The sequence below is a fragment of the Aspergillus mulundensis genome, assembly GCF_003369625.1.
Source record: "Aspergillus mulundensis strain DSM 5745 chromosome Unknown scaffold_12, whole genome shotgun sequence".
Classification (NCBI taxonomy): Eukaryota; Fungi; Ascomycota; class Eurotiomycetes; order Eurotiales; family Aspergillaceae; genus Aspergillus; species Aspergillus mulundensis.
In genome coordinates this window covers 867114-879571 of record NW_020797900.1, presented here as the reverse complement: position 1 = coordinate 879571, position 12458 = coordinate 867114, and the positions used below count along the sequence as shown (strand labels likewise).

At 44.2% G+C, this 12458-nt stretch overlaps 2 protein-coding genes across 2 annotated transcripts; both read left to right on the top strand.

Moving 5' to 3' along the window:
- Positions 1-3378: 3378 nt before the first annotated feature.
- Positions 3379-5160, top strand: DSM5745_09574 (putative CECR1 family adenosine deaminase; the record flags this gene model as incomplete). Its single annotated transcript, XM_026751590.1, has 2 exons — positions 3379-3502; positions 3557-5160. The coding sequence occupies 2 exons, from the start codon at positions 3379-3381 to the stop codon at positions 5158-5160; spliced, it is 1728 nt and encodes a 575-aa protein (XP_026599938.1).
- Positions 5161-5809: 649 nt separating this feature from the next.
- On the top strand, positions 5810-12315 carry atg2 (putative autophagy regulatory protein Atg2; the record flags this gene model as incomplete). Its single annotated transcript, XM_026751589.1, has 4 exons — positions 5810-5971; positions 6056-11251; positions 11303-12235; positions 12298-12315. 4 exons carry the CDS (start codon positions 5810-5812, stop codon positions 12313-12315), a joined length of 6309 nt encoding a protein of 2102 aa, XP_026599937.1.
- Positions 12316-12458: the final 143 nt, after the last annotated feature.

The window sequence follows — 12458 nt, the reverse complement described above, 5'->3', positions numbered from 1 at the left end:
TAAAAAATCTAGAACCCTCGCGCCAAAGCCACATAATATTTAGTTATTTAAGTAAAAAATATAATATTTAATAAGGCAAGAACCTATAATAAAAACAACCTAATTTACATAACCAGTTTAAAATATGCTATTCCAGCATATATTAATAAAAAAAAAAAAGAAAAACTAGTTAATATACCATTTCTTATTAGCTTTAAAAATAATTTTCCTAAACTTAATAATAAAAACAAGCCTACTCCTAAGCCTAATAACATAAAAATAGGTAAAAATAAAAAAATTAAAAATAATAAACCTCACGCCAAAATTAATGCTTAAAATAAAGCTATTTTTAACTTACCTAATAATTTAATATTATATAATAATAAAAACCCTATAATTTTACTTATTCCCGCTGCTAGCCTAAGCTTAGTAAGTATTATAATTAATTAAAGCTCTTAAACCCATAATAACTATAAAATTATTTTAATAACACCTAACTAAGTGGTAAAAAGTAAAAAAAATAAAAAAATTCTTAACTTTAAAAATAATAGTGCTAGAGGGCTCCCATAACTAAAAAATAATATAAATAAAAATAATAATAAAAAAAAAACACTAACACTGCTTTCTCCTAAAAAATCTAACTTAAAATTATATAAAATTAACATAAAAAAAGGGGAGTAAGATCCTAATCCCAGACTTTTAACTATATAGGTTAAATTAAATAAAAAGGCCTAATATAACCACCTGCACTAAAAGTAAAATTTAAAAGATTTTATAAATAAAGACCGCCCGAGATAAAGGCTTTTTTTTAAAGTTTTTTATATTAAACTTTTTTACTAGCCAGCAAAAAACTTTATTAAATACTATATTTTTTTTTACTTAATAATTTTTAAACCTCCTAAACTATTGCAAGAGGCACCAGGCAAAGCTATTTATTAAGATTAGCTTTAAAAAGAACTAAAAAACTAGGCAGAACTTATAAAATATTTATATAAAAACTAGTTTATAAAGGCCGCTAAAGTTAAATTTAGTATTTTTAAAAAACTTTATACCTTTAAAATTATTCTTATATTAAAAGGCAAGATTATTATACCGCTTACATGGGTATTTAAATATAAATTTAATATTATTAATTATTTAAATAAATTTAAAGCGCGCCTTTGTGCTAAAAAAGATTTTTAATCTAGTAACTATATTAATATTATAGTAGTAACTTTTACTACTTAATTATTTTAACTTATAATAGCGCTTGTTGCTTATTTTAATCTTAATATTATTTAATTAAATATTATTAACGCCTTTATCCAAAGCTTTATAAATAAAAAAGTATATATTAAAATACTACCCGGCCCCTGGCGTGTTAAAAGCAAAGTATTTAAGTTAAATTAATTTTTATATAGCCTTAAATAATTACCGCGTATTTAGTAAAAAAAAATATTTTTAATACTTTTTAAATATAACTTTAAGCTAGTGCCGGAAGAGCCTTGCCTTTTTATTATAAAGTATTTTATAGTTATTTTTTTTATTAATAATATACTTGTTATAAGCAAGAGATTAGCTAAAGCTAAAAAAAAGGCCACTAACTTTATTAAATATATAAAATATATATATAAATTATAAAATCTTAGTAAAGCAAAGTGGTTTTTAAATATTAAAATTATTTATAATTATTATAATTAAAAAATTTAGTTACTTTAAGATTCCTATATTAATAATTTACAGGCTAAATATAACCTTATAGCACTAAGTAAAATATTAAAAATACCTTTACTTATTAAAAAACTAACACCTACGCCTTTAAATTATACGCCTATAAAATAAAATATTTTTTTATACTAATAACTTGTTAGCTTATTTTTTTATTTTACTATAATAACATGCCTTAATACCTTTAAAGCGGCTAGCAAGCTTGCTTAGCATATAATATAGCCTATTAAAACTTATATTAAGGTAGCTAAGTATATTATTTAGTATTTTATTATTATAAAGGACCTAGGAATTAAATACTTAATTAATATTAAAAAAATTATTATTATAGTATTTAATACTTTTTTTAGTAATAATTTTAATTAACAAAGCTTTAATAAATAGCTTATAAAGTTATTTAAAGGTTTAATTAACTAAAACACTTATAAATAAAAAATAGTTACCACCTTTATTACTAAAGCTAAATTACTTACTATTACTAAAGAAGTAAAAAACCTTATATAATAAAAAAAACTTTTTAATATTATAAAATTTAATTTAGAGGTTAAATTACGCCTTTTTTATAATAATACTTAAATTATATAATTACTTAACTTAAATAATCCTATATTTATTATATAACTTTAATATATTAATATTTACTATTACTAGCTTCGCAAGAAGTGTTAAAATAAAAAAATTAAAGTTAACTAAATAAAAATAAAAAATTAATTAATAAATAACCTTACTAAACTTCTTAGTAGCCCGCGTTATAAAATATTTATTTATTAACTTAGCCTTATTAAAATTAAAGTTATTTTTAATACCTAGTATTAATATTTTTATTTTTTTAAGTACTAGGGGGTATATTAAATAAAAGGTGAAGATCCCTTGGATTTCCGCGGCAAACTTAGTTAAATAACTTTAATTAACCTTTAAAAATAAAAAAAAAATTAACCTTTAACTTTGGCCGGATTTCACAACCTAATTAAAAAATAAAATATAAAAAAAAAAAGGGATAAATATAGCTTAAATTTTTTTATATTTAGCTATTAAACTTTTATATTCTTATTTATTTTAAATCCTAAGAAATTTTATATTTTGTTTACCCCTTAATTCTCATCCCAATCTCATATAACCAATTTCTGCCTGAGGCATCCGTAACTCCGAAATTGCCAGTATCCGCGACTCCCCACGCGTGACTGTCGCGTGTCAGTCGCGGGTTGAACCCGCAGTTAGCTGTTTGACAGGACTCTAAGCCGAGGCGCTAGTACAGCTGGCCCGCAGCTAAGGCGCGCCACGCTTAAGGTTACATCCACGACGCCCCGAGTCTCCGTTCCGCCAGTCAGCGGTCATGCGATTCCGAGATTCCGCCATCAGAACTCATGCTTGGGATGGCTCCTATGTATCTGGTTCTGGGCAAGCTTTGGACTGGTAGACAGGCAGAAGATATTAGACAACCCCAGATATCGAATACGTGGAAATCGACAACGCAGGCATGTCCGGAAACGGGGACCGTGTTCGGCGGTAGTTACCCCTCACGGCCTGCCAAGACTGCCTTGTCCCGCCTCTTCCTCTTTGGAGTGCCTCCGAAGTCTGGACACCACCGGCGCACGTCTCCAAACGGTCTGATTCCCGACCCCCAGTCACCAGTAATAATCGCCAAATATCGAACGGTCAATCAAGTCACGAGCTTACGATAGGGATAGGGCCATGGATCCAGAGGACGGTTCTTGGGAAGCCGAAGAAGGCGTTCCCCATATCGAGGACCCCTTCATCCAGCGCTTCCTCGCTGGTCGTCTGTCTCTGATCCAGAGGGAAGAATCCCAGCGCCATGGTAAGACTCACGCGCATTATCTTCTTCAGTACTTACTAACCGCTTACCCTTCAGATGCGAATCTGCAAAAGTCCTTGCCTCCGGTAGCCCAAAGGGCCTGCCAGATCGTTTCCCGAGTGTGCGCTCAGGAACTGGCCCAACTCCAGCAAGATGGTTACCAGTCAGACGGCATCCCGCATCCGAGCCGCATGTCGGACAGGGACAGGGTGCGGCTAGAGAGCTCCGATCTCTGGAGGCTTGTGCGACATCTGCCCAAAGGGTCCCTCCTGCATGGTCATCTGCCTGCTATGGTCGATACGGACTTTCTAATCGATCAGGCGTTTGCTACGCCAGGGATCCACGTATCTGCCCCTGGCCCACTACTAACGCAGCGCGATTTCCAAGGCGCGCCGTTCGCCTTTCGATATTGCCCTCGATCCACTGGCGAGCCTAAAGATAAGCATTCACTGTGGGCAGATAGCTACGAACCATCGACTCCGATTGACCTACAGAGCGCTGCGGCTTCTTTTCCGGATAAGGGAGAATCAGGCTTTCGTCGATGGCTCAAGAGCCGTTTTACCCTGACCGCCGAACAGTCACAACATACTCCGAGTGGGAGCAGAGCAATCTCCGACATCTTCAATATTCGGTTGCCTATCATCAACTCAATTCTTCAGTGCGAGCCTATTCTGCGCAAATGCCTACGGCATATATTCTCGGAGTTGGCCGCTGATAGGATAAGGTATGTTGAGTTCAGAGTTGCCTTTACTTTCGAATATTTCTTGGAAGGGAGTGATAGGGCCGAGAAAGACTACAATGCGTGGTTTCAGATTCTTCAAGATGAAATTGAAACTTTCAGGAATACTGAAGAAGGAAAAGAGTTCCATGGTGCTCGGGTAATATGGTCAACCATGCGTGGTCTATCAAACAAAGACATTGGCCTCAGTATGAAGCAGTGCCTTCTCGCGAAGGAGAAATTTCCTGAATTGATCTGTGGGTTCGATCTACTCGGACCTGAGGCTAACGGGAGGCCACTTAACGATCTGCTACCCATTCTGTTTTGGTTCCGAGGACGCTGCGCTGAAGAGGGCGTAGAAGTTCCATTTCTATTCCATGCGGGCCACTGTTTGGGTGATGGAGACCAAGCAGACGATAACCTTTTTGACTCAGTTCTGCTGGGCGCTCGAAGAGTCAGCCAAGCTCTTTCGCTATATAAACACCCTCTACTCATTGATGTTGTCAAGTCTAAGAACATCCTAATCGAATGTTCACCAAGTTCAAACGCATGTCTCGGGTTCGCCAACTCTTTCCAATCCCAACCTCTACCGGCTCTTCTATCCCGTGGTGCCTCTGTCGCCATCAGCAACGACTCACCCGGCTTGTTTGGGCTCGGACCGAATGGTCTAACGTCCGAGTTTTACCAGGCTCTACTTGCATTTCACAGTTTGGGCCTCTCTGGCCTGACGATGATGGTGGAGAACTCTATCCGTTGGAGCTGTTACGAAGACCAGACGTCAAAGGAATGGAACACAGACATACAGGAAGCTATTCTCGGAGAGGGCGTGAAAGCTGGTCGTCTGCACGAATTCTACGCTGATTTTGAGAAGTTCTGCGGGTGGGTAGTCCAGGAATTCGAAGAGAAATACTGTAATCCTGAAGAGGACAATATCGATATCTAGTTAGATAGCCAATTCAAGCGCTGTAAAATCCCATGACCACCCATTATGCCCCTCTCCACCATTACACTATATATGACTACCTAAGTCTGTCTGAGAAATACAACAATCAAGCCTGACCCTATGGTGTCACCTATGCCTCCACGTGATTCCTTCTCAAAGACGCCTTATGATGATCATAAAAGTGAGTCATGCTCCCGGCATAAGATTATTTATGCCACTTTCGAGATGCTTATCTCTCCACTCCAGCTTCGATAGGATAGTCGCCAGGAACTGGCTCCTAATCTAGTGACTCTGGTCTGAACATGTGTGAAAAAGTCATACCGCGCTGGTCAGCCCTCTGCTAAAGTCCTACATACATGACTTCCCCATGCTCATTAAGATTGCGTGTCAGGCTGGATTTTGGCTTTGTTCCGCCTGATCGCTATCAGCTCACTAGCGCCTCGGTCCCCAAACGTCATTCCAACAGGCACTTAGCCTTCGCAGCCCGACATCTCTCTTTCTAGGAACCGCAGTCCGAACCGGTTCTGCCTTTTCTCCTCGCTTCCTTTTTGCCGATATTCTTTTCCTCTCTCGTGTTCTCCAGTCTTGATCCTTTCCGATGACTTTTATGCCTTTTCAGTGAGCCCCGGTCGGCTCCTAATCGCCCATAATGACCTACTTTCTGCCTTCGTTTTTCCAGAAGCGTTTGCTCAAATACGCTCTCTCTCGTCTTGAGTTTATCGACACCGAAGCTTTAGATCCCGACAGTCTCGGCATCCGCTGGGGTCAGCGAAGCACCGTGGAGCTTCGTGATGTCGCGTTACGACTTGAAGTAAGTGGCTGTGGCCGAGCTTCCCCGCAATTTGATGATATTCATCACCGATGTCCCATGCTAACCGGTAATGTCTTTCGATAGAAACTAGCCACGCTTCTACACCTTCCTCCCTCAAGCAAACTGCTAAGTGCCACGGTTCGGTTTCTTCGACTCACCGTTCCCGCGGATATCTACAGTAGCGGTATAATTTGTGAGGTTAGCGGGATCGAGGGACATTTGCGCTTCCCTTCGGAGAAGGAAGTAGCTGCTGCGAGAACTAGCCTCTTCAAAACCTATGAACCCGGTCACGAGTCTATCATTCCGAACCCAGCAGATCTCGCCGCGTCGTTTCTCCAGACCGAACCGAAGGAAGAGAAAGAGGAACTACAAGCTGCCATTGCATCACAGTCTGAAATACTCCACCGTACTTCAGCATCCATCAGTGATGATGAGGAAGAACTTGGTCTCGGTGATGAAACGGTATCGCTACCTAGCTTTGTCGCTGCGTTTCTGAAGGGAGTTGCAGATCGCCTGCAGGTTCAGGTTAGCGATATCTCTTTACGGCTTGACGTGGAAACAAAACAAGAAGGCTCGTCTAAGCGCCAACCTGAGGATAAGCCCGATTTGATTTCAGGCCTTCTGAGCATTCGTCAAATCGGTGTTGGTGCGGTAGCTACGGCCTCCAACTCAGATGAGCCTTCCCTGCACATTGGGAAACGACCGGTTTCTCTCTACGGTATAGAGCTCGCGCTGGTCTCCGAGCCTATAGTCTTCTCAAATTATTCCCGCTTCGCTGTGCCTGAATCTCCCTCTATTCCCATGCGTTCGAAATTGAGCCAGTCATCCAGCTCAGCCTCGTCAGTCCCACCAGCACCGTCCTCAGTCTCAAGCTCGAACCATGCCATGTTGGCCTCAACAATCTTCGAGCCTTCCCACCATACTCTTGGTGTCGCTCAAGATGAGCCTGATGCGACGGGGCTTGAAGGATCAACATATACCTATGACGGTAGGTTCTCCGATGCCGATACGGAGGAGAATAGAAGCTACGGATACCTTGAAGAGTCGCAAAATCTTACGGAAGAGGAACGCCTGCTGGACAACCCCGCATATCTCGATTCCGTGATTGATTCTCATCTCAAAGACGATGACCTGGAAGGTCTTGCTGACATTCCGCCTGATACTTTCAACCAATCCGATATTGATAGGAGTACACCGCAGCTACAAAGTCCGAACCTGCAAAATTCAGGTTTGCAAGCGTCAGATTTGCAAGCTGCGGGGCTGGAAGCCTCAGGTTCAGATGACACATGCCCGAGATCTGGAGACATTTCGGCGGCCTCGGCGCCCAACGTACGAAACATCGAGAGACCGCTTGACACCCATTACCTTTCCAAATCGTCTTTGCCTATTTTATCTCAGCAACGGACGGAGGGTACCATTGACGATAGTCTACAGGTATCGAAACATATCCCGCCGTCCCCTTCTGAAACTAGTAGCTCGGACTCCGCCTCTGCCTACTTTAATGATGAGTTATCGGAATCCAAGTTGTTCACCTCGGAGGAGGCACAGAGCATGTACATGAGTGCTATGAGTCATGGTTCCAACTCGGGAAGTTTTATGCCCAATATACCGGGTGGCTGGGACTCGTCAGAAGCCACCTTGACTCGACAAACTACCTATCACGGATACTCAGATCATCCCGATGAGGCAACGACCAGTTCAGATGACCAGGACAGAACACCTATATCCACACCTAGACCTACAGATCACGAAGGAAAGTCTCCCTTCGGGCATTCATTTATTCCTAATCAGAAATCCTCCTCCGAAACGGCCGATAAGCAGTCCGTCCAGTCAGCATTTGACGTTGGCGAGAGCACAGAGATATCAAAGCGTTTCCTCCATATTGATCGGGTCACGGTATGGATACCTTCCACAAAACCGGAAAAGGGGCATCAAGAACTTTCCGAGTCAATACATACCGGGGCCGCGGAAAGCAGCTTTAACGATGCAAACTCTTCCCTGGAAGCTTCTCGGGTCGGAGAGAAATCCGTGTCTTTCTCAATACCTCGTCCCTCGTTACGAGACCGCCATGACTCAACTGAATTGCCATTTGCCGATACTAACATGAGGCCCAGCATCAAACACCATCCTGAATCCCTTAGCAGTGCAAACGACGTCTCCATTGAAATTTCCTCCGTTGAGATTCAGTTCGACATAGCTATCGGGTGGATAGCTATTAGGTTTAGCCAAAGGTTACTCCAGGGCTTTGGCGGGAATAGGCAAACAAGCCCGAGCGAGAAGCATCAGAAAAAGGGCAATCAAGATGCACAGGCCTTCGGTCTGACACTGGGCAAGTTTTGTGTCAAGTTTGTCGAACAAGTCCCTGGTAACCCTTTTCCACTGGGGAAGCAACAGGATCCTTCCACCACTTTCCTCGATTTCTTGCATGATGATGTCCTTCTTCAGTCCACCGCAACGGGCGTGAAGGCGCATTACTCATGTTCCAATGATAAAACAAGCCTTTCTGCTTCTGTGTCCAAGTTTACCGTTGGATTCGCATCCGAAGACTTGATATCCTTCAGTGAGGACTTGAAGATGCGAGAGTCAACAAGAGACGGTCTATTACCCACCGACAGTGATATCCTGCTTTCGTTGAGCAAGTCGCAAGAGTCGGCGAGGTTCACCATCGGAACGCTTCCCCTGTGCGTCAAGATAAATATCCAGCGACTGGAGGAGTTAGTAGGGCTATTCGGAGGCTTAAGCACAATCCTGGAACTTGGTAACTCGATATCCTCCGTATCAGGTAGCAAGGGGTCCAAGAAAGACGTGCCAAAGCGGACTCGTGGCGTTCGCTTTGCAGGATCCCCTCCATCACCTATCAGGACTCCGGCTGCTAGCTCACAATGGAAGGTGGACGCACGGATTGGTGGAATCGCGTTGGACGTGGCAGGAGAGAGCCATTACCTCACATTAAGGACTACTGCTGTTAAAACTGTTAGCAGGTCTGAAGGGATAGGTATTCAGATCGACAAGGCGAAACTCAGCGGGCCGTTTTCTCTGCGCGATAATGGAGATGCGCCAGCAAAAGTCAGCCTTGACAATATTCGCGTGGAATTTCTGTACACTCCGAAAGAACCTGATCTCGATCGACTGTTATCGCTGATTACACCTTCCAAGGATAAATATGATGAAGATGATGACATTATGATAGACACGCTATTCCGACAGCGGAAGCAGGGGTCAGTTCTTCGCGTCACTGTTGCAGGAGCCAAAATGGTCGTCTCCAACCCTGAGCTAGGGCCACTCCAGCAACTAGGAGAGGAACTGAGCAGGTTATCCAGTGTTGCCAAGTACTTGCCTGAGGATGACCGACCTGGCATTCTGACTCTAGCGTTGATTCGGAACGTGGAGGCTCGCTTGCACGTCGGTGGGCAGATCGGAACTATCACCGCGAACCTTGAAAATGCTGAAGCAGCACATATCAGTATTCCGTCGCTTGTGGCCGCTCAGTTTGGGTCGATAAGATTGAACAGGAATGCAGATGAGGAACTGATTGGCGAAGCACTACCCCCCAAACCAGACTCGATCCCCATTCCGGTTCTGATGGTTCGCTTCATTGCCGATGAGATGGATCCCACGATTCAGGTCAAACTACACAACCTACGCGTCGAATATTCAGTCTCGGCTGTGATGGCATTCCTTGGCATGAGTGATGAAATGACATCCGGAGACGTTGCGGCCAACATGGCGTCTTCGTTGGCTAATATTGCGGATCTGCACCCGCCATTACAGGAGGCTCTCAAAGAGAGCTCTGCCCTTTCAAGCAAACCTATAAAGCTGAAAGTAGCTCTCCGAGACTGCGTCCTTGGTCTAAATCCACGTGGGACAGCCGCCAGAGGGCTTATTGTTCTGACCAACTCTACTTTCAACGGCGCTATTCACGACCTCTCGTCTTCGGAAGCCACACTTGATCTACGTAAAGCGTTCATCATGATCATCGACGATGCACGGAATATTGATGCAGGCAGCAATACCCCTCGGCGAAGAGCAGCATCTCCGCATAGTGAACAGATTCAAGCATATATGGAAATGGGGTACGTCTCGATCTCGTCAATATCTTCGGCGACAGCTACAGTGAAGATTATGCGTCTAAGTGATGATGGGGCGAAATCTCTTGACGTGGAGGTTAGAGACGATCTGCTAATCCTTGAGACCTGTGCCGACTCGACACAAACCCTGATCAGCATAATGAGTGGACTCCAACCTCCTGGCCCGCCCACCCAGGTCAAAAAGTATCGGACTGAAATTGTGCCAATTGAAGACATGCTGAATTCCTTCAGTGGGGATGCATTTGCTACAGAGTCTCCTGTTGACACTTCTACGGGGGTCGTTGACCAGGCTGAAGCCCTTGATCAGAACCCCGAACGCGATACTGATTATGTTACTGACTTCCATCCCCTCATTGCATCAGAGGAAGAATCGTCCCAAATCCCTGACAGCTTCCACTCACAGTACCACGTTTCATCCAGCATGTCGGAACTTGATTTCCGTGAGGATCATTTTATGCAGCAGTCCTCAGTGGGAGGCACAGCCCATAGATGGAATTCTGCACAAAACACGTATAACCTCTCGGATGATTCGAAACTTCAAAACAGCCCATTGAGAGTAAGGGTTCGTGACGCACATGTAATTTGGAATCTCTTCGATGGGTACGACTGGCAGCGCACGAGAGACGCGATATCGAAGGCTGTCAAGGATGTGGAGAAGAAAGCCACTGAGCGTCGCGCTAGCGGCAGAGCAACTGCAGCCTTTGATGACGACGACGAGGCCATTATTGGCGACTGCTTGTTTAACTCAGTCTATATTGGTATACCTGCCAATAGAGATCCGGCGGAGATGCGTAATGACATCAACCGGAACATTGATGACCTCGTCAGTGAAACCGGCAGCTACGCCACTACCAGCACGGTCACCACGGTACGGCGAAACATGTCGCCCACCGTACGGGGGAAGAAGCTGCGGTTATCCCGGAGCAAGGACCATAAGATGACATTCGAGCTCAAAGGCATTTGTGCGGACTTGGTTGTGTTTCCACCGGGCTCAGAAGAAACACTGAGCTCGCTAGACGTCCGGGTCAAGGAATTGGAAATCTTCGACCACATACCGACTTCGACGTGGAGGAAATTTGCCACTTACATGAATGAGGCTGGAGAAAAAGAACTTGGAACCAGTATGGTGCATCTCGAGATCTTGACAGTGCGACCTGTGTCATATCTTGCCGCATCGGAAATCATCCTCAAGGTAAGTAAGAGGAGGATAATAATGCACCCAGCGTTGCTGACATGCTTCCAGGCGACCGTACTTCCCCTTCGTCTACACGTAGATCAAGACGCACTCGATTTCCTCAGTCGATTCTTCGAGTTCAGAGACGACTCAGCGACCCCGGTCGGGCCTCCGCAAGAGCCACCGTATCTGCAGAGATCGGAGATCAATGCCATCCCCGTCAAGCTCGACTTCAAGCCGAAACGAGTGGACTATGCAGGTCTTCGGTCCGGTCGCACAACAGAATTTATGAACTTTTTTATCCTAGACGAGGCAGACATGGTGATGAGACACGTCATCGTGTACGGGGCAAAAGGGTTCGACAAGCTCGGCCAGGCGCTCAACGATGTTTGGATGCCGGACATCAAGAACAATCAGCTTCCAGGTGTTCTTGCCGGTCTAGCCCCCATCAGGTCTCTCGTTAATGTGGGCAGCGGTTTCAAGGATCTCGTGGCAGTTCCTGTGCGGGAATACCGAAGAGACGGCCGCATCGTCCGCAGCATCCAAAAGGGGGCATTCACATTCGCCAAAACCACGTCCAATGAGCTTGTGAAACTGGGCGCCAAGCTCGCAATTGGGACCCAAACAATGCTTCAGGGCGCGGAAGAGCTTCTGAGCCCTCCCAAAGGCCAAGCCGCGGCAAGCGAAGAGGACGAGATTGACGAAGATGGAGAGACCAAGAAGATATCGCTTTATGCTGATCAGCCTGTTGGGGTCGTACAGGGGCTGCGAGGAGCCTTCAGGGGATTGGAGCGCGATCTCGCCATGACGCGGGATGCAATCATTGCCGTGCCTGCAGAAGTACAAGAGAGCGGGAGCGCTACGGCTGCCGCGAAAGCGGTTCTGAAACGAGCGCCGACGGTTATCCTCCGACCAGCGATAGGCGTCACCAAGGCCGTTGGGCAGACGTTGCTTGGGGCAGGGAACTCGATGGACCCCAGCAACCGCCGCAAGATTGAGGATGTAAGGATCAACAGCCCGCCTAACCGTTGTTGTGGCACTGACAGCTGACGTTCTATTTCCAGAAATACAAACGGCATTAGATTTGATTTGGCGCGCGCATTATCCGATCATATTATTGAAAGATTCCCCCTATCGCGATTTATTGCATATACATGCTTTGTTTTGTTTTCCTTCAGGCCGGTTCTAAGATTGACTGACTAATGCGGCTGGGAAGGGACTGGTT